This window comes from Colobus angolensis, unplaced genomic scaffold, assembly GCF_000951035.1.
Source record: "Colobus angolensis palliatus isolate OR3802 unplaced genomic scaffold, Cang.pa_1.0 Scaffold119, whole genome shotgun sequence".
NCBI lineage: Eukaryota > Metazoa > Chordata > Mammalia > Primates > Cercopithecidae > Colobus > Colobus angolensis.
Genome location: NW_012113030.1, coordinates 4,239,026 through 4,259,188, shown reverse-complemented (window position 1 = coordinate 4,259,188; position 20,163 = coordinate 4,239,026). Strand labels below are relative to the sequence as shown.

Below are 20,163 nucleotides of genomic sequence, written 5' to 3'. Positions count from 1 at the left end.
CCAGGATGGTCTCGATCTCCTGACCTCGTGATCCACCCGTCTCGGCCTCCCAAAGTGCTGGGATTACAGGCTTGAGCCACCGCGCCCGGCCTCCTAGATTTTTTATTGGGAAAAAACTTATAAAAGTTTTAATACCTAAACAGTATTTACTTTTTCTCTATTTGTGTTGCTGTTGTTGTAATAGCTAAAAATTCAGCAGTGATCAGTACAAGAAAATGAGTCTCCTAGAATAGCTACTGAAACTAAAGTGCGTTATCACCTAAGTCATTTATCACATAAGATATTGGTATCCACACATGATTTACTGCCCCTATTCTCAGTCTCTTGTTCAGATCCATTGTGCATCCAACTTCAGGGATCTGTTCTCCTTCCTTCCTCCCCTTCCTTCCTTCCTTCCTTCCTTCCTTCCTTCTTTCCTTCCTTCTTTTGAGATGGGGTCTTGCCATATTACTTACCCAGGCTGGACTTGAACTTCTGGGCTCAAGTGATTCTCCCACCTCAGCCTCCCGAGGAGCAGGAACTACAGGCCTGTGCCACTGCTGCTGGCTTCCTTTTTGACTCCTGACCTTTTCTGTTTCACGACTTAAAATTAATGGCTGATTCATCTTTGAAACCTTGGGTTTACCCCTCAACCACTAATTGTATTTTCCCTTTAGCTGCATTGCTAGCCATCATGGGTAAACATTTCATCCAATCAGACTTGGCCCAGGAAATCTTCTGTCTTAAGACTATTGAGACTTTCCCTGCAAGCCAGCTTTTCCCTTGCTGCACTAATGGGATGAAGCACTTTAGTTTTGCTGTTTTTACAGATACCACTTTTGTCATGACCATTTTCTTATAGAGGTTAGGCATTGACCTCTAGGGTCCTTTTACGTGGCTGCCTTTATACATAAATAATTACTGAATTAGAGAAGGAATTAGCCTTTTTGTAAGGGATGTTATTTTCCTCAAGAAAATCATATTACTGTTGTTTTATCTGCCCAATTTTATTACTTCTGAATAACTCAAATAGTGGGTCTTGGATATACCTTCTTTATGCCTCAGTCTGTTTCCCATTGGTATTAGTGTTTTGGTTGGGTTGTAAATAAGGACTGCTCTTCATGACTCAAGTAGTTGATACTAGAGCATTTTACAGATTTCAAAAAAACTGTTTTTTTCTTTTTCGAGACAGGATCTTAGTCTGTCTCCCAGGCTGGCTTGCATTGGCACGATCATGGCTTACAGAGTAGCCTCAACCGCCTAGGCTCAAGCAATCCTTCTACCACAGCCTCTCGAGTAGCTGGGACTACAGTCATGTGCAACCATGCCTGGCTAATTTTTAAAATTTTTTGTAGAGACAGGATCTCATTGTGTTGCCCAAGATGGTCTCAAACTCCTGGGCTCAAGTGATCCTCCTGCGTCGGCTTCCCAAAGTGCTCAGATTATAGGCATGAGTCACTACACCTGGCTCAAAACTTTTTTTTTTTTGAGATAGAATCTTGCTCTGCCACCCAGGCTGGAGTCCAGTGGCGTGATCTTGGCTCACTACAACTTCTGCCTCCCGGATTCAAGCAATTCTCTTGCCTCAGCCTCCCAAGTAGCTGGGATTACAGGCATGGACCACCATGCCTCACTTATTTTTGTATTTTTAGTAGAGACAGGGTTTCACCATGTTGGCCAGACTGGTCTTGGACTCCTGACCTTGTGATCCGCCTGCCTCGGCCACCCGAAGTGCTGGGATTACAGGTATGAGCCACTGCGCCTCGCCAAATTTTTTTTTTTTTTTAATAGAGATGGAGGTCTTGCTATTTTGTTCAGGCTGATCTCGAACTCCTAGGCACAAACAGTCCTCCTGCCTTGGCTTCCCAAAGTGTTGGAATTACAGGCATCAGTCACTGTGCCAGCCTTTTTGGTGTTTCAGGGCACATGTTGAGCTTTTTTGTTGTTATCTAAGAGCTCTTTATTTGTTGTGAGAGACACTTAGTTAAAAAATATCCAAATATTTTAAGGTGAGTTATTAATTACATTGGGGCAATGTGGTGTTTGTTTCTGAAATTTAATGTTTTTTCTTTGGTTTTGTCTCTTGGTAAGTCTATAAGTAATACTATAATTTTATCCTTTATCAAGTATCTGCTTCCTGATGATTGGTAACTTCTTGTAAATAGAATATTTATAGGCAACAGTGTTAGCTCTTATTCCAGGAAATAAATTACTAACACATTTTATTTTATTTAGTGTCAGAAATTTGGAGAATATCATAAAGATGACCCAAGTTCCTTCAGATTTTCAGAAACTTTCTCCCTTTATCCACAGGTAAGTAGGTAAAAGATGCGTATTCTTTTCTTTTCTGTTTTTTTTTTTTTCTTTTTTAGAGACAGGCTGTCACTGTGTCACCCAAGCTGTAGTGTAGTGGCTCCATCATAGCTCACTGTAACCTGGAACTCCGGGGCTTACCTGAGTAGTCAGGACTACAGGTGTGTACCACCATGCCCAGCTAATTTTTTTTGGTAGGGATGGTTTCCTGCTATGTTGCTCAGCCTGGTCTTGAACTCTTAGCCTCAAGGAGTCCTTCTGTCTTGGCGTCCCAGAGTGCTAAGATTGCCACACCCAGCCAGACCCATATTCTTTTCTTGTGTGGCCAGTAGCATTGAGCCTCATTTTTCCTTTTTTATTGCTCTTTTTATAGTACCTATTTTATTGGGTTATTCTTTTTGTTAGGTAACTTTGAGATAGCTAAGAAATTAATATTGTGCTGTGAGTAGTTGGTGAAAAGTATATAGTATTTTTATATTGGCCTTGCACATAGTCATTTATTTGTGGTGAATAGAGACTTACACTGGAACCCTGCAGTGGACAGAATTAGGTGTCAGGCTGGTTAGTTTTCCATTTGACATAAGGGGACCTAATTATAGTCGTACCAGAAGGACTTCATCTGAGGTTATTTTACCAGTTAGCTAGTCTTACAGTATAGTATCATCACCTGAGAACAATTTTATGGGGCCAGACTAGATAAATAGAAAAGAAACTAATTTGATTTACCTTACAGAATATTTTCCACCTGGAGCAGTGGAATCTCTCCCTCCATCCTCTTGTTGATTTGATAGATATTTTTAAGTCTCTGTGTTCACAGTACTATGTGCAAGGAACTTTAGGAGGATACAGGTGACTGAGATGGATCCCTCTTACAAGGAGCTTTTAGTCTAAAGGGCGAGATGTGAAATACACATAAACAGCACAGAACAGAAACTGAGAAATGCTATGAGAGATATACAGAACTTAAAGGAAACTTAAAGGAATCCTTCTAAATGGATGATTTTATGTATCTTTTGAAGGAGGAGGTGGCCTTTTAGCTTAACTTGAAAGGGTGATTAATATTGAGATGTGGAAATTCGTATTTTTGCCCATGAGAACTTTGTTTAAAGCATCAGCTTTCTTTTTCAGAGCTGCTCTGTTTTTTGGTTTTTTGTTTTTTTGTTTTGAGGATCCTTTATTGTTGATTAATCTATAACCCAGAAACTCCATGCTTATAGAGGGGAGACTTCCCTAAAACCTCTGGTGAGATTTTGGAGAACCAGGAAAAGGCAAGGTCTACTTGTCTTAAGGCATGTAAAATTCTTTTTTTTGTCATTTTTGTAGCAGAAACTAATAGGAAAATGATTGAGGACATTAGCCTAAGTATTTGACTAAGTATCTCCACACTTTCCTTTCTTTCTCTTCTCTCCCTGCCTCAAGCCTTCTTGTTGGGCTTTTAGATCTTCAGAGAGATCTGGACATTTCCATCTTTCTCCCTTTCCTGGAAATAGGAAGCAGAGGACCCTGGAATACATTTTGTCTTGGGTTTTCAAAGTCTGATAGTCTTCTAAAAGATGGCATAGACCAAATTTAAGGGAAATCTTCATCTCCAAAATATTACCTAACATTTACCAATTAGTCATTTCTGTGAGTAAACAGGAATGACTGAAGTAGTAAAGGGATGCAAGAGCCTCTCAATGAATTATGGATCCTGAAAGCAAAATAGGAATGAGAATTTCAGTGAGTGACATGTTGGGAGAAAACTGTTGAGTGAGTCCCAGACAGGAGCAACATGTAGGCACTTGGGACCTGAGGGTTGGAGGAATTTAAGAGACGTGTCTAAAGACAAGTAGGAATACTTTCTGGCTGATCTTAATCAGTTTTATCAAAGACCCAATGTAGCTATCCATTATTCAGGTCTAACTCAGACTCTTTAATTTCTTTCATGTAAGGAGTAGGTAGAGGGGAAGAAAGTGAAAGGAGAAAGAAGCAGTGAAACAAAATCTGGAGAATGTTTCTTAGGTATAGGGAAAACGTTAAATATTAAGAAATTGTATGGGTATATATGCGTGTGTGTGTGTGTGTGTGTGTGTGTGTGTGTGTGTGTTTTATATCAGTGTAGACCCTTCCCAGTACAATTTTTAAGTCATTGTATTAGTTCTCATGCTGCTAATAGACATACCTGGGACTGGGTAGTTTATAAAGGAAAGAGGTTTGTTTATTTATTTATTTATTTATTTTTGAGACAGAGTCTTACTCTGTCACCTAGGCTGGAGTGCAGTGATGCCATCTCAGCTCACTGCACCCTCTGCCTCCCTGGTTCAAAAAATTCTTGTGCCTCAGCCTCCCGAGTAGCTGGGTTACAGGCGTGTGCCACCACATCTGGCTAATCTCTTTTTGTAATTTTAGTAGAGATGGGGTTTCACCATGTTGGCCAGGCTGGTCTTGAACTCCCAACCTCAGGTGATCCACCTGCCTCAGTCTCCCAGAGTGCTAGGATTACAAGCGTGAGCCACTGTGCCTGGCCAAGAGGTTTAATTGACTCACAGTTCCACATGGCTGGGGAGGACTCACAGTCATGGCGGAAAGCTAAGGGGAAGCAAGCCACATCTTAGGGGAACTCCCATGTATAAAACCGTCAGATCTCCTGAGACTTACTACCACAAGAACAGTATGGGGGAAACTGCCCCCTGACATGATTCAGTTCTCTCCACCTGGCCCTGCCTTGACAAGTAAACTTGAATTGACAATTCAAGGTGAGATTTGGGTGGGGACACAGTCAAATCGTATCAGCCATATAAAAAGTAGAAAATCTGTAATTTATTTTTATATCTTCTTAGAATCTTTTGGTGTTGGTAATGAGTAGTAATAAAAAAGCCCAAAGATATGGTCAGAGTGAAGAGGATTAAAAACAAACAATGGTCATGGTTTACTACCTGGCACCAGCCTCTGAATAACTTGGATTTGAGCAAGGCGTTTTTGTCTTTTTTTTTTTTCTTTTAAATACAGACAAGGTCTTGTTATGCTGCCTAAACTGGTCTCCAACTCCTGGGCCTCAAGCCATCCCAGAGTGTTGGGATTACAGGTGTGAGCCACCATGCCCAGCCATCCTTTTCTTACTTTAACTTAAAATTTTTGTTTTCTTTCTTATTTTAAATTTTTTCTTGTAGAATTTTGTTTATTTATTTATTTATTTGTTTTTGAGATGGAGTTTTGCTCTTGTTGCCTAGGCTGGAGTGCAATGGCGCAATCTCGGCTCACTGCAACCTCCACCTCCTGGGTTCAAGCAGTTCTCCTGCCTCAGCCTCCTGAGTACCTGGGATTACAGGCATGCGTCACCACGCCCGGCTAATTTTTTGTATTTTTAGGAGAGATGGGGTTTCTCCATGTTGGTCAGGCTGGTCTTGAACTCCCGACCTCAGGTGATCCACCCTCCTTGGCCTCCCAAAGTGCTGGGATTACAGGCGTGAGCCACTGTGCCCGGCCAGAATTTTATTTTTAGGCTGCTGATAAATTTCATGAATAGTATTCCTTTCTGAGGGATATAAATTCTTGTAATAAGATGTTTTGTTATGTTGTTAATAGTTTGTAATCAAATGTTTTTGCTAATAGTAAACACCTGTTGTAATATTAAAATCAGTAACAACTATCTCACATGTTTATCTTACAGTTTATGTTTCATTTAAGAAGATCTTCTTTCCTGCAAGTTTTTAACAATAGTCCTGATGAGAGTTCATATTATCGTCACCATTTTATGCGTCAGGATCTGACCCAGTCTCTAATTATGATTCAGCCTATCCTGTATGCATATTCTTTTAGTGGACCACCAGAGGTAAGAGGGACAGAAAAAAATAAATTGGTCTTGTTATTGCAATGTGTGGCATTAAAAAAGTGAAAAAAACTGAAAAAATAGATATAGTTACTAAATATAAGAATTTAGATGAATGGACATCTCAACCTATTTATATATTCACTTAAAATATTTATGAATGTTTACTATATGCTAGATACCACGTAGGCTGTATTAGAAGATTCTTAAATTTTTTTTCTTTTTAATGAGATGGAAGAGACTTTTAGATCATTTTGTCCAGCCATTTGGTTGATCAAATCCTCCAAAGCATATGATTATTCTTTGTGTCTTTAACAATGTCCAGAAGTGATTATGATTCTGTAGACTGTAGCTTATTCCAGAATTTAGTGTCTACGACAGTTATGACATTCTGTCTAAACAAAGTCTCTTGTTTTAATCTCATTCCAAAACATAAAAAATAGTTGACTGTAAAGACATATGCTTAGAAGATTGATAAAGTTATCCATTTAACCTTCTTAGCAGACTGTTCCACTTATTTTAAACTGTTAGCAAATGAACCATTTTTCCATTCTATAGTTAAAATGGTCTGTTTTACTACTTGAAAGTATGTAGTTACTGTATTTGAAAATACTTTAGTAAGGTCAATATAAAGAGAATATTTAAAATATCTATTGATTAATGATCCCTCATGATACTATTATTCACGGTTTTGTAAAATAATGGGCAAAATGTTTATTTCATTACAATTTTTTTTTGTAATTTGTCAAATAGTTTCTATTTTTCTAGGAAAATATATACTTTTAATATGTTGGTTTGGCTGTATAGATTTTGGCCTCATATTCTTTGAATCAGGAATGTTTTAGAAATAACTTTTTTTTTCTTCTGAGTAATACACATACATTGTAGACATCTGAAAAATGTAGAATAGTGTTTAGAAGAAAATTGGAATCCCACTATCCCTAGTGCCTGCTCCCATTAAATTTCAACCTTTTCATTTAATCCATGAATCCTATCAGCTTCATTTTCTTAGGGGTTTGCTTTTGGAGTTATCTTCTTTCTGTCCTATATCATTACTTTCTGTCCATCTGGATCATTCTTATTAAATAACATAGAAACCATAACAACACTCATATTTACAAAAAACAGACAAAACCTGCCCACCATGACCCATGCTTTCTATAACTACCACCCCATTTCTCTGCTTCTGGTGAGAGTTGAACTCAAAAAAGTTATTTGTTATTTATACTTTCTCACCTCACATTGTCTTCTCAACCTATGTAAGTAAGACTTTTGTTCCTAACACTATATTGAAATGGCTCTTTTAAAGACCACCAGTGTCCTACATCTCACCATAGCTCTCAACAGTCTTTACCTAGTCCTCACTAGTACTCAGTCCTTGAAAACCTTTTGCCCTAGGCTTCTGTGACACCTACTATACCTTCCTGGTTTTCCTCTTACTCACTTGCCATTCCTTCTCAGTCTTTTCCTAGCTTTTCCCTTTCAGACTTCTAAGTGTTGACATGCTTAAGGGATCAATCTTCTGGCTTTCCCTGTCTTCTTTCTCTCTCAGTGATGTAGTCTAATCCCATTGCTTTAATTACCATCTTTGTGCATGTGAGACCTAAATTTATGTCATCAGTTCAGACTACTCCCTTTCATTTCATATGCAGAATTATTTTCCCATGTGCTCCAAATTTGCTCTATCCCAGGCCTTTTCCCATTAGGCTTAGGAGTTATCCTTGAATTCTTCTTGACTTAACTCTATTTTTAAATTGTTTTTTACCTCAGATTAAAGAGATTCCTTAAAAAATTAAAGTACACTATAAGAATTCATAATAGCAAGAGATGTTAAGTAATAAAATATAAATTTGAAATTTAGGCCATGTGTAGTGGCCTAAATTTCAAATTTAGTGCTGAGCCTATAATCTCAGCCTTTGGGAGGCTGAGGCAGGAGGATCACTTGAGTCCAGGAATTTGAGACCAGCCTAGGAAGCACAGTGAGACCCTGTCTCTACAAAAAAAATGAAAAAGTTAGCTGGACGTGGTGTTACACACCTGTAGTTCTAGCTACTCGGGGGTCTGAGGTGGGAGAATTGCTGGAGCCTGGGAGTTTGAGGCTGCAGTGAGCTGAGATCATGCCACTGCACACCAGCCTAGGTGACAGAGCAAGACCCTGTCTACAAAAAAAAAAAAAAAAAAAAAAAAAAAGGTAACTTGGAAAATAACCTGGAAACATCTATTTTATACTGTTAAGTAGTTTATTTTTCCTTTTTCCTCATTTCTCATTGTTTTCTTTATGTTAGCCGGTTCTTCTTGATAGCAGTAGCATTCTTGCAGATCGTATTCTTCTCATGGACACATTCTTCCAGATTTTGATTTATCATGGTGAGGTAAGATTTCAATAGCATTTAAAGCTATGCATGTAAAGTCTTTTTACTTAGAAAAGTTTTCTTCCCTCTTATTGTATGGCTAGTGTTTCATCTATGATAAACTTTGATTTCCATTTTTATGAAGTATATATAAAATATTATTCTGCCTGCTATAAGGTTTTAGGCTTCAATTGCAATTTACCCACGTGTGATTATTTTATTCATTCATCCACACACGATTGGATTTTGCACAAAGCATAGTGTTGTGAAAGTAAGAACACTGACTGTACATAGACAAAGGGCACTTTTGGCTTTTACCTGAAAACATTAAGAGGGGAAAAGTCAGTCTTCGTTAGTGGGCAGGCTTTCCTTTTATGTTATGCAATCATTATAAGTTATTATTAAGTGTTCTACATGATCTTGAAAACTCACTTAAAGCATACATGAATTAAAATTTGTAACTTCACTTAATTGGAATGGTAAATGAATACAGAGAGCAGAAGATTTTAGTAGCTATTAAGCTTTAATCCAGGTATTTAGCAGACCTTGATTCATTCCTTCAGTTATTCATTCAGCCAATTGTTAAGTGCTTCCTTTGGATGCTTTGGAAGATATAGATGTTCTTTTTTCACAGATCTGCTCTCAAACTTCTAGTCTAGTATTTTAGTAACTTCTGTAGATTAATTTTTTCAGTTGCTTTAATTGTAAATGATTTTGGATTTGCCCTGTGGCTGGGTGTGGTGGCTCATGCCTCTAATTCCAGCCCTTTGGGAGGCCAAGGCAGGAGGATTACTTGAGCCCAGGAGTTCAGGACTAACCTGGGCATCATAGTGAGACCCCCTCTCTACAAAAAGAATTTAAAAAAAGATTTGACTATAATAATAAAGACATTGCTCAAAATATTCTTTTAAGTAGTACTACCCAGGACTTTTTTTTTTTTTTTTTGAGACTGAGTCTTGCTCTTTCACCCAGGCTGGAGTGCAGTAGTGCTATCTTGGCTTACTGCAGCCTCTGCCTCCTGTGTTCCAGTGATTCTCCTGCCTCAGCTTCCTGGGTAGCTGGGATTACAGGTGCATGCCACCATGCGCAGATAATTTTTGCACTTTTAGTAGAGACAGGTTTTCACCATGTTGGCCAGGCTGGTCTCGAACTCCTGACCTCAGGTGTTCCGCCTGCCTCAGCTTCCTGAAGTACTGGGATTATAGGCGTGAGCCATCACGCCTGACCTGCCCAGGACTTTTAAAAGATTTAATTATTATTATTATTGTAAATTATTTTTAGTTGATACCAGTTTCTAATGCCCTTTACTTGTTAAGAATAATGCCTGTTTTAACTTCGTTGCCTCTGTTAAAAAATAAAAAAACCTGTAATACTGACAGAGCTTTTTTTTTTGCTTTTTGTTTGTTTTATGATGATTTTTACTTTTTCAAGTAGCTTGTTAAAGGAGAAATCAGAAATGCACGTGATTGTTTTATATAGAGGTATAAAGCTATAGAAGAATGTGTTGATTGATTCAGCTAACTTAGAAAATAAACCAGGCATAAGATTTTAGATGATTTAGTTACATGGTTTTTAGAGCTACTTACCTTAATAAATGGATTGATTCAATTGCTCTCACGCATCATAAGCTTAGGTAGATAGCTTTTAACTAACATTCATTTGATAAGCATAGTGTTTTAAAAATTTTCTGACTTACCTACATATTCTTTCATTTTATTTTTAAAGGAGAAGAAATATTCTAATTTTATATTTATTAAGAATGTTTTCTCTACTGAAATTAATGTTTTTAACTTTAAAAAAATTGAGGTAAATGGAATAATGGTCTATAATTTTCCTAGTTTCTAAAGATTACTGTCTTTGGAAAAATCTCAAGATTTTTGGCTGGGCAAGAAATTTAAAGTAATTTCTTTAATTGTTTTAAAATTAGACCATAGCACAGTGGCGGAAGTCAGGATACCAGGACATGCCTGAATATGAAAATTTCCGCCACCTTCTGCAAGCCCCAGTGGATGATGCACAGGAAATTCTTCACTCCAGATTTCCAATGCCAAGATATATTGACACTGAACATGGAGGCAGCCAGGTAAGTAGTGTTAATTTGTTTGTGTGTTTGTTTGTTGTTAGGTTTGCAGTGAGGTGTACCTCCTTGCTTTCTGATTTTAATAGATTGCTTCATAAAGTGGACAGAAAGGTAAGGAGATAGGAGGGGAAGGTATTAGTGTTTACTTTTTGCATTAGCTTTTGAGAGCAAAGCAGTAAGATTATTGACTAGTTGCCTAAAGTTGGCAGTTTCCATCATCTCCTGTCTCTAGCCTAACTTCCTGAACAGGGCCAGGATGGCATTGTGGTGATACACTAGCTTTGGTTGAACAAGAAGATGTGAGCAGCTTGGAAAATAATATACTTTTCTTAAAGCTGTTTATTTACTCTTAAAGTCTATGAATATGACATTTGTGGTGACTTACATTTTTTCATTGTCTTCATTCTATCATTCCAGTTTTCTAGAAAAGAAAATTTTATGTAATAGGAAAATACTGTGGTATTATGAAAAGGTTTTGTGGTTTTTAGGATTATGAGAATACATGTACATTAGATATATGTACATACATACACAGTTGCTTTGAGACCTTCAGAAGGCTAAGTTAGGTTTCTTAACATACTCTCATAAAATACTTCTTATTTCTCTTTTGTAATTCTTAAAGGAGTTATAATAAATTAATTGTAAGTTGTTATTCATTTGTTTTACTTGCTCTTTGAAGGCAGGGACTATGCTTTGTATTCCCTAATGCCTAGTACGGTATTATAAAATAGGTAGGAAATATCAATAACTGTTACTCAGAAATGATAATTATTATTAGTTTTACTATATTTACATGAGTTATTTCGTATTGAGAATTTGCAAAGTACTTCTGCATGCGTTATCTCATTTGATCCTCATAAGAATTCTAGTGTTATTTTCATTTAACAGATGATAAAACTGAGATCTAGGTTACTTATGGCCAAGAAAACACAGTAAATGCAGGAGGGGGATTTGAGTCCGGTACTCCAGGGCCAGTGCTCTTCACTGTTAGGTTAAACTGATTCCTTAGAGAGTAGAAAAAGATTTTGTATGATACTAAACTTCAAAAGATGTTTCTGTCTATGTGCTTCCATTATGAATTAAAAATCTTACTGGTTCTTTCATTGACACCTCACTATGTGTATTACCATTTTCCTCTTTTACTCTGGTTATTATTTTCATGATGATAAGCCATAGTAGGTAGAAGGATGAAATGTTGGATCACTTGTCTCATAGAATCACCTGTGGTTTAAGAAAGCGTAAGGGTCATTATTTTAAGCAAAAGAACACACAGATTTTTATGGCTTTTATTTTTATCATAATTTGGGATTTTGAACTTCTGACCCAGTATTTTGTAATTTCACACTAACCTTGTCATAATTGTTGCACACATAATTTTTATATGCTGAGTTTTGGATTTAACAATGTATTTGTTATTTTGGATGTATGATTTGGAGAGAAGAGGTGCATTTATTATTTATTTGTAACACATAGTGACCTATACATTTCAAAGTTTAATCTTTTAAAAATTAATTTAATAAAATTAATTTTACCAATACATACTAAATAAAATTGATTTTGCATGATATAATTATTCAGCTGATATTGACTGAAATTTTCTGTGGATAATGTTATTTCTTCTTTGCTTTTAAGGCCCGTTTCCTCCTTTCAAAAGTCAACCCTTCACAGACTCATAATAATATGTATGCCTGGGGGCAGGTAAGTTTAAATAGCAGGTCTTGGAAATTATTTCTTTGTGTATTTATTGTTTGTTAGTTTAGTGAAAGCTACATTTTTTCCCTGTATATTTAGTAATGATTTCTGTTGGAAAAGTAATGTAAAAATGAGAGTAGAAAACAGAATTAATATTTGGTGACACCATAGAAAAAAAGTGATCCTATCAAATAGACTCCAAGTTTAGCACTATACCCTTGAGACAAAAAGCAATAAAGTGTATAAGACAGGAAGTGGTGACTCAAGTTTTATGCTAGGTTGTGAATCACAAAAGGCCACAATAAGCCAAGAGAGGCCAGGAATCATAGTTGAGCAGAAGGGGCAGGAACCCTGCAAATCTTTATTGGTATAGTTTAATTTGGTAAAAGTCCTGCTGGGTGTGGTGGCTTGTGCCTGTAATCCCAGCTGCTCGAGAGGCTGAGGCAGGAGGATCACTTGAGGCCAGGAGTTTGAGATCAACCTGGGCAACATAGCAAGACTCCATCTCTTAAAAAAAAAAAAAAAAGTATTAACCTCTTTGTATAATATATCAACATTTATTGAATGTCCAGTATGTTTAGGACTTTGTATTGACTCTTTAGGGTGCAGTTATTAACCATGCCTTTGAAGAGCTTGTAGTCTAATATTAGAGATAAAATACCACCTAAGTAAATGACAAGGCAGAATGGGATATTTGTCCTTAGAAAGCTATCAAGTATTAAAAGGTTAGAAGGGGAAGATGGAAGGAGGTCACATGGTGGTAGCAGGAAGAGGGTATGTAATCAGATAAGAGCTCAGAAAAAAAAAAAAAAAGAGCTTTAAATTTCATTTAAAGAATGGTTATTTCGGTAATTGGAAATTGCATGCGGAAGGGAAATCTAGGTAGAGAATAGTATGGGCTAAGATAAAAGACTACATGTAGAGCTGACTAGAAGAACATAAAACGGAAATGTGTTGTACAACTAAATTGTGGAGGATCTTGAATGTCAGGTTGAGGAGTGAGAAGTTGAGTATTTATTTGGTAAGTAATAGAGAGTCATTGAAGGTGGACAGAGGGGCAGATTTGAGTCTTAGATAGTATAGTTGAATCTTAAGATTAAATGGAAGCAATCTGTAGATTGAAAGTATATTTATGAAAATAATCCAAGTGAGAGGGAATAAAGACAAGATGGTGAAAGGAATAGATTTGGGAGATATTTCAAAAGTAGACTCAGTAGGACTTGATTAGAAGTTGCAGGAAAGTAATTATTCCAGGGCATGGCAACTATGCACAAAATCTGAATTCTGATTGGATCCTGGATTAGAGGGAGAGAATAGCTATAAAGAATATAATTGGGATGATTTGTGAGATTTGAATATAGATCATATATCGGATAACTTGTACAGAATTATTAAATTTCTTCAGAGTGATAATGGTGTGGTTATGTGGGAGATTCTTCTTGATCTTAGGAGATACATATTGAAGTATTTAGGGATAAAATGTCATGATGGCTTCAATTTCCAGAAGTTATTCAACAAAAAGAAGAAAAAAGGAAAAATAGTGTAGAAACATAAAGCATACGTGGCAAAATGTTAACAGTTAATTTAGGATTTAGGCATGCTATGTGGGTGTTTATTGTACTTCTCTCTCATCTTTAATGTAGTCTTGAATTTTTAAAAAATAGGTGAGGGGAAACAGGGTATTTTGGGGTTTTGAGCCTGAGTGACCAGGAGAACATGTGTCAATAAATGAGAGAGTGGAGAGAAATTGTTTGGTTTAGACACTGAGTTTGAGGTACTATCTAGAAGGCCTTATTGAGCCACAATAAGGTGACCATATTGATTATGGCCATGTTGAGTAGGCTGTTGGCAATTTGGGTTTGATGGTCAGGGCAAGGAGGAGAAAGGTGATAGATACTTGAAGTCATCACAGTAAATGCTTGTCTAAAGAGAGAGTAAAGAGGTAAAGGAGAGATGAGACAAAAAACTTCAGGGGAGTACAAGTGGTAGGAGTGTTTAGTGAATTATCAGAGAGGCAGAATGAAAAGAATAGTGTGTCATAAAAGGTGACTCTATAGAAGGAAGAAGAAGGAGGTAACAAAGAGACATGCCGCAGACAGTTGAAAGGGGATACAGAGTGAGAAAAGGTGCTTGGATTTGATGGATAGGTTATTTGTGGCCTTCTGTAAGCGGCTTTAGTATGGTGGTTGAGTAAGAAGACAAATTTATAAGGAATTAGTGGGTGGCAAAGAAGCGGAGGTTGAAAGTATGAATGATTCTTTTCAGATTTAACCTGAGGATAAGCAGTAGGATAGGCAGATGATTGTTATTACAGTAAGGGCACAGAACTTATTTGGAGACCAAGCATAAAGAGCCAGTATAGGAAAGACACAAAAGAACAGATATTTAAGATCTTCAGGAGAGAATATGATCATAAGCACTATATGGAGGTTAAGCATTGGTAAGGAGGCAGGACACTTATTTCTGCAAAAGCAAAAGGTAAGAAGGGTGAAGACAGAAAGGTTTTTAGGTGGAGTGAAAACTCACATTGGATAATTGCCTGTTTCTTTTTAATAATATGAGATTATTTAGGAGTGAAAAAGGCTGGAGTTAAGGACCAAAAAAACTAGAAAAGATTAAAAACAGTTGTAAAGAATACAAAAATCAACTGAAGATTAATAAAAGACTTTTGCAGCAGTGGTGAGGGCCCATTTTATTTACTAAAAATTTCTAGAGCATGCTTCCATAATGTTTTTCGTTTGTTTGTTTTGATTTGTTTTGTTTTTTGAGACGGAGTCTTGCTCTGTTGCCAGGCTGGAGTGCAGTGACGCGATCTTGGCTCACTGCAACCTCCGCCTTCTGGGTTCAAGTGATTCTCCTGCCTCAGCCTCCTGAGTAGCTGGGATGACAGGTGCACACCACCATACCAGCTAATTTTTTTGTGTATTTTTAGTAGAGACGGGGTTTCACCATGTTGGCCAGGATAGTCTCGATCTCCCGACCTCGTGATCTACCCACTTCGGCCTCCCAGAGTGCTGGGATTACAGGTGTGAGCCACCGCGCCTGGGAAAATCCATGAATGGATTTTAATTGTTTCATGAGGGCCTTATGACCCAGTCACCTCTTAAAGGCCCCGCCTTTATACTGCCACATTGGGGATTTTCAAAATGAGTTTTGGAAGGGACGGATATTCAAACCATAGCACCATCCTACAATTGCATGATTGAATTTGTGTAATATCCCTGTCCTGTCATCCCTTTTCCCCCCTCCATTTCTTATGGCATTGCTCCTGTTAGATTATTAATTACTTGAGGCAATAACTGTCATTTTCATTTTTGATTTTCCATAGCACCTTAAACATAGCATATATGGGATACAATAGATCTGGACAGGAGAGAGCAGAGATTAGAATATTGGAAATCTATGGAGGTGGTTAGGAGTTAAGGAGTTTTTGTAATATAGATAAATAAATTTGAATTCAAGGTCCAAAAGTTCTAAAAGGTGGGGAGGATATAACAAGTAAAGGAGACTAATCTTGGAAGGGTGGAAGGCTGGTAATGGAAAATGCAGACTCTGCAGGTTACTTGACTTCTCTTTGTTTTCACTTCCTTGTCTATAGAGTTTAATAAAGGTGCTTGAAATGGACAGTAATACTCAGTAAATATTAGCTATTAGTTTTCACTGTTATCAATGGAAAAAAAAGTCACTTCTTATATTTAACATGGGAAAGGAAACCTATTTTAAACTATGAAGTGTAATTGTTACTGCCTGGAAGTAGGGACATTACAGGCATAAATAAGAGTGCTCAGGTCTTTCTTAAGATTTTTATGAGTAATGACGTTAACATTTTAATAATCATGATATCTAATAAACTGAATCTACTACGTTTTAGTCACTATGCTTTTAGTGTACTCTCATTTAATTAACTTTTATAAGGTGGATACTAGTAATCCTATATTTCATGAGAGGAAATTGAGACTCATATATATTAAGTATTTTATGCAAGATCATGTAGCTAAACTGTGGCAGGGTCTAGATTTTAGCCAAGGTCTGTCTGACTCCAGATTCTGAATTTTTAATCATTAAGTTAATTTGCTGATTGCATTTAAGGGAAATAACTTAGTAAACAAGCATTACTAAAAATTAATGGACTCTAATAGCTCACAGGATTTTTAGGGGGTCAGAAATCAAGGACCCTATGATAAGTATTATCCATGAACGGCCGTAAGAGGGCGCCACTGCAACACTTCTGTTACGGTGCTGGAGGCCTCTGTTGCTGTAGTACTTCGTATACTGAATAATGTAAAGCTTGTACCTTTCTGCTTAATCTTGGATATCTTTTGAATAGAAAAAGGGTCCATTTGAAAAGTTGAGATCAGCTAACTGCTAATTTTTATAAAATTGAATTGAGCATTGGTATTTATAATTTCAAGTAGGAGCTCTGTGGTATGTAAATTAGGAAATCCACGTATTTTGTCCCGACTTGGAGAAATGGCTCTGAGATTGCGTGACTTGAGATGGAAAACATTGTAAAATGAAAAAATCAGGCAAAGTAACAGAAAGAAAAAAGTAAGAGCCATGAGATTGTTATTGGTTTAGGTTACAGTTTTGAGACTTGTAATTCTCTGTGTTAGCTATGCATATAGAATAAAGTATTTCATTGTTGCAGATTTTTCAACAGAAGGACCAATAAAAATAGCTAAAACGTGTTGTATGTCTACTGTGTATACTATAGGTATTGTTCTGTTTGCTTTCTAGAATTTAACTCATTTAATCATTACAACAACCTGCGTAAGACAGGTCCTGTTATTATCCTTGTTTTACACGTGGGGAAACTAAGACATAGTTTCAGTAACTTCTTCAGTCATATGGGTAGGAAGTGGCAGAGCCAGAATCTGAGCCTAGGCATTCCGGCTCCAGACTCTATGCCCTTAATCCCAGTAAGGGATTGCCTCCCTTCATTATCAGATCTTTCAAGTTCTTTTGAATAAACATGATAAAATTGATTTCCCTTTATTCAGGAGAGGTTATGGCATGTTTGTGGCTATGCCAGACTAGAATCACAGGAGCTGTAAGTTCTCGTCTCACATTTGCCATTAATTTGCTGAAATTACTTAATTTCCCTGTTTTAGACTCTGAATATTTATAATTAATAAGAACTTGAGTATAAGAAGAAAAATATAAAATTCAGATAAAAAATCTTCTAGAAATACCTTCTCTTGCTGAAGTAAAATTTCATTGTTAATGGATTGGGTTACCAAGATCATTCTGTCAACACAGTTTTTATTAAAATGGATAATAGGAATTTTCCCTAACTCTTGTTAATTACTCGGAACCTACAGAAATCAATTAAAATCACCTGAAAAGTTGAGAAGCATAGTTTATTTTTAAAATGATGTTATGAGTTTGCTTCCTTCCAGCTGGGATTTCTGTTAAAATGCCAGGGAGAAAGGGTCTGGAGGTCAGGCTTTTTTCTTTTAAAGCCCCAAGCCTCTAATTACATTGTTAGTCTTTGTGGTGACTAGCCGCCATTCTGATTCATCTCATCTCATAGCATAAACTCATATGTGATCCCATCAGCCTATGAATAAAGACACTCCTATTATCAGGGAGTTCTAAGGATGTAGAGTCTCCCTCCCAGGAACCAGGGACGGAGGCCAGTTAGATTCTTTTTATTTAATAGGAGCATAGGCATTGTTCTATTTCAAAGGATTTCCTTGTCTATTTTAAACATTTGTGTATAAATTCCATGGTATCACCCTATGTTTTAATCATAACAAATACTTTTTTTCCTCTAGGAGTCTGGAGCACCTATTCTTACAGATGATGTTAGTTTACAAGTGTTTATGGATCACTTGAAGAAACTTGCTGTGTCCAGTGCTGCTTGAAGTGCTAAACATGTTAAAGACACTTAAGAAGATGAAATAATACTCAAATTTCATTTTTTCCTTTTTCCATTTATCTGTGGAAACCAACAGATATTGCTCTATATTTTTTTGTATTAGTATGGTTTGAGACAACATAGGGAAAATATTCACATTTGTAGATTAAGCTGGAATTATAATGAGAGCAATAAGAACAAATTTATTTTGCTTACCACAGTGTTATAACTGGTTCTAGAAATTTGAAGTCTTTATAACTTAATTATGTTTAATAAAAATAGAGTCTGCCTTGTACTACAGATGTAATTTATTTGTATAATGCAGACAGACCCAAAGTGGCACTGAATTTCCTTGCTCACCTTTTAAAAACTTGTTTGTTAATTTTAGCCAGAAAGCTAAAAAACATTAGTAATGATAAATGTGAACATTTTTGCTTATTCATTGAATATTTTTCTGTAATTTTCAACACTTATGTGTACACTTTTTCTGTACTTACTAGGGTAAGGCAGATTTATTTTTATGATTTGTTTAGGAATTATTTGATTTTATAATGGTAATTTTCATGATGATAATGTTTTTGGTTATTTGGAAAGATAGTTTAGAGATGAAAGTTTTTTTTGGGTAACAGTCCCGCAGCTGACAATAAATGTGAAATTTCCACAAAATATCCAACCTATGTGACTAAACACAACAGTTTTTTTTAAAAAGGGAGATAGAAAATAAATAGTTTTGTTGGAGTGCATTTTAGTAAGCCTTTGCAGTAAAATGACTGTTGTAACTACTAAACCAAATTTAGTTTTCACAGCATAGTTTTGTTGTTTTTCCCTTGTTTTTCTGAGGTAAATTTTATATTATATCCTTCAGTATTTTAACACTACTTTGGCAGTTTACACATTACTTTTTGTTTTTGCTTCCTTTTTGTGTCTTAAGTTGTGGTTCTTATTGATAACAGTATTATATAATGTTTGCTTAATTATATCATGTGATGCTCAGTTCTATTTTGATTTATTCATTGGTATTCACTTTTACCTTTAAAGTTTACTTGTAGCACATATGTTTACATTGATAAAGCCAGATATGTTTTGACAATGAAATTTACATATCAAGTACTGCAAATAAAAGGTGGTGCTATGATATATGCTTAGGAGGATAGTTTTAATGATTGTACTTGCATGAACACAATCATATGATGGTAAAACAGAAACTTAAGAAAAAATTGTTTATATGTTGTATTCAATTAGCTTAAATAAATTGCATTGTTATATTTTATTTGAATTGAACTGTGCTAGGCCTAAATGCCAATAAAATATACTTTTCACTGTTTTTCTGGCTATTTTGAAATCTAGTAAAACCTGAGAAGCCTAATGTGAAATTAGAGTATTTAAAATCATTAGATTTAAAAGCTACTCCTTTAAAAAATAACAATTTTAAGATATAATTCACACATCATACACTTCACCTCCTTAAAGTATACAATTCAATAATTTTGAATATTTTCATGAAGTTATGTAATCACATCACCACAATCAATCTTAGAGTATTTTTTATCACTCCCAATAGTTACTCATTTTTGTCATAAGGCTAGTGTGTTTTTAAAAAGGGAGATAGAAGTTCATGTAGTTTTTTTTTTTGTTGTTCGAGACAGAGTCTTGCTCTGTTGCCCAGGCTGGAGTGCAGTGGCACAGTCTCGGCTTACTGCAACCTCCACCTTCTGGGTTTAAGCTATTTTCCTGCCTCAGCTTCCCGAGTAACTGGGATTATAGGCGCCTGCCACCACGTCCGGCTAAGTTTTGTATTTTCAGTAGAGATGGGGTTTCACCATATTGGCCAGGCTGGTCTTGAACTCCTGACCTCAGGCGATCCACCTGCCTTGGCCTCCCAAAGTGCTAGGATTACAGGTGTGAGGCACTGCACCCAGCCAAGTTCACATATTTTGAATTGAGGAAAGACATTGTAATGATGACACCTGTTTAATTTGCCTGTTCTCTTAAGTTTTATATCCTTTAAGAATGGTGTTGTTTGGCCGGGCGCGGTGGCTCAAGCCTGTAATCCCAGCACTTTGGGAGGCCGAGACGGGCG

General features: G+C 36.4%; 1 protein-coding gene across 4 annotated transcripts in view; it reads left to right on the top strand.

Moving 5' to 3' along the window:
- SEC23A (Sec23 homolog A (S. cerevisiae)) overlaps window positions 1-19,407 on the top strand; it is a 73,618-nt gene extending 54,211 nt beyond the window's left edge. For 2 of the 4 annotated variants that reach the window (XM_011926218.1, XM_011926243.1), the window contains 7 exons: window positions 2,215-2,292; window positions 3,510-3,581; window positions 5,942-6,103; window positions 8,386-8,472; window positions 10,379-10,534; window positions 12,164-12,229; window positions 18,001-19,407. In XM_011926218.1, coding sequence (XP_011781608.1) covers window positions 2,215-2,292; window positions 3,510-3,581; window positions 5,942-6,103; window positions 8,386-8,472; window positions 10,379-10,534; window positions 12,164-12,229; window positions 18,001-18,090 — 711 coding nt within the window. In that variant the 3' untranslated portion in view covers window positions 18,091-19,407. The remainder of the gene's footprint in view (window positions 1-2,214; window positions 2,293-3,509; window positions 3,582-5,941; window positions 6,104-8,385; window positions 8,473-10,378; window positions 10,535-12,163; window positions 12,230-18,000) is intronic. The other 2 variants (XM_011926234.1, XM_011926226.1) reach the window with 1 other exon arrangement.
- Window positions 19,408-20,163: the final 756 nt, after the last annotated feature.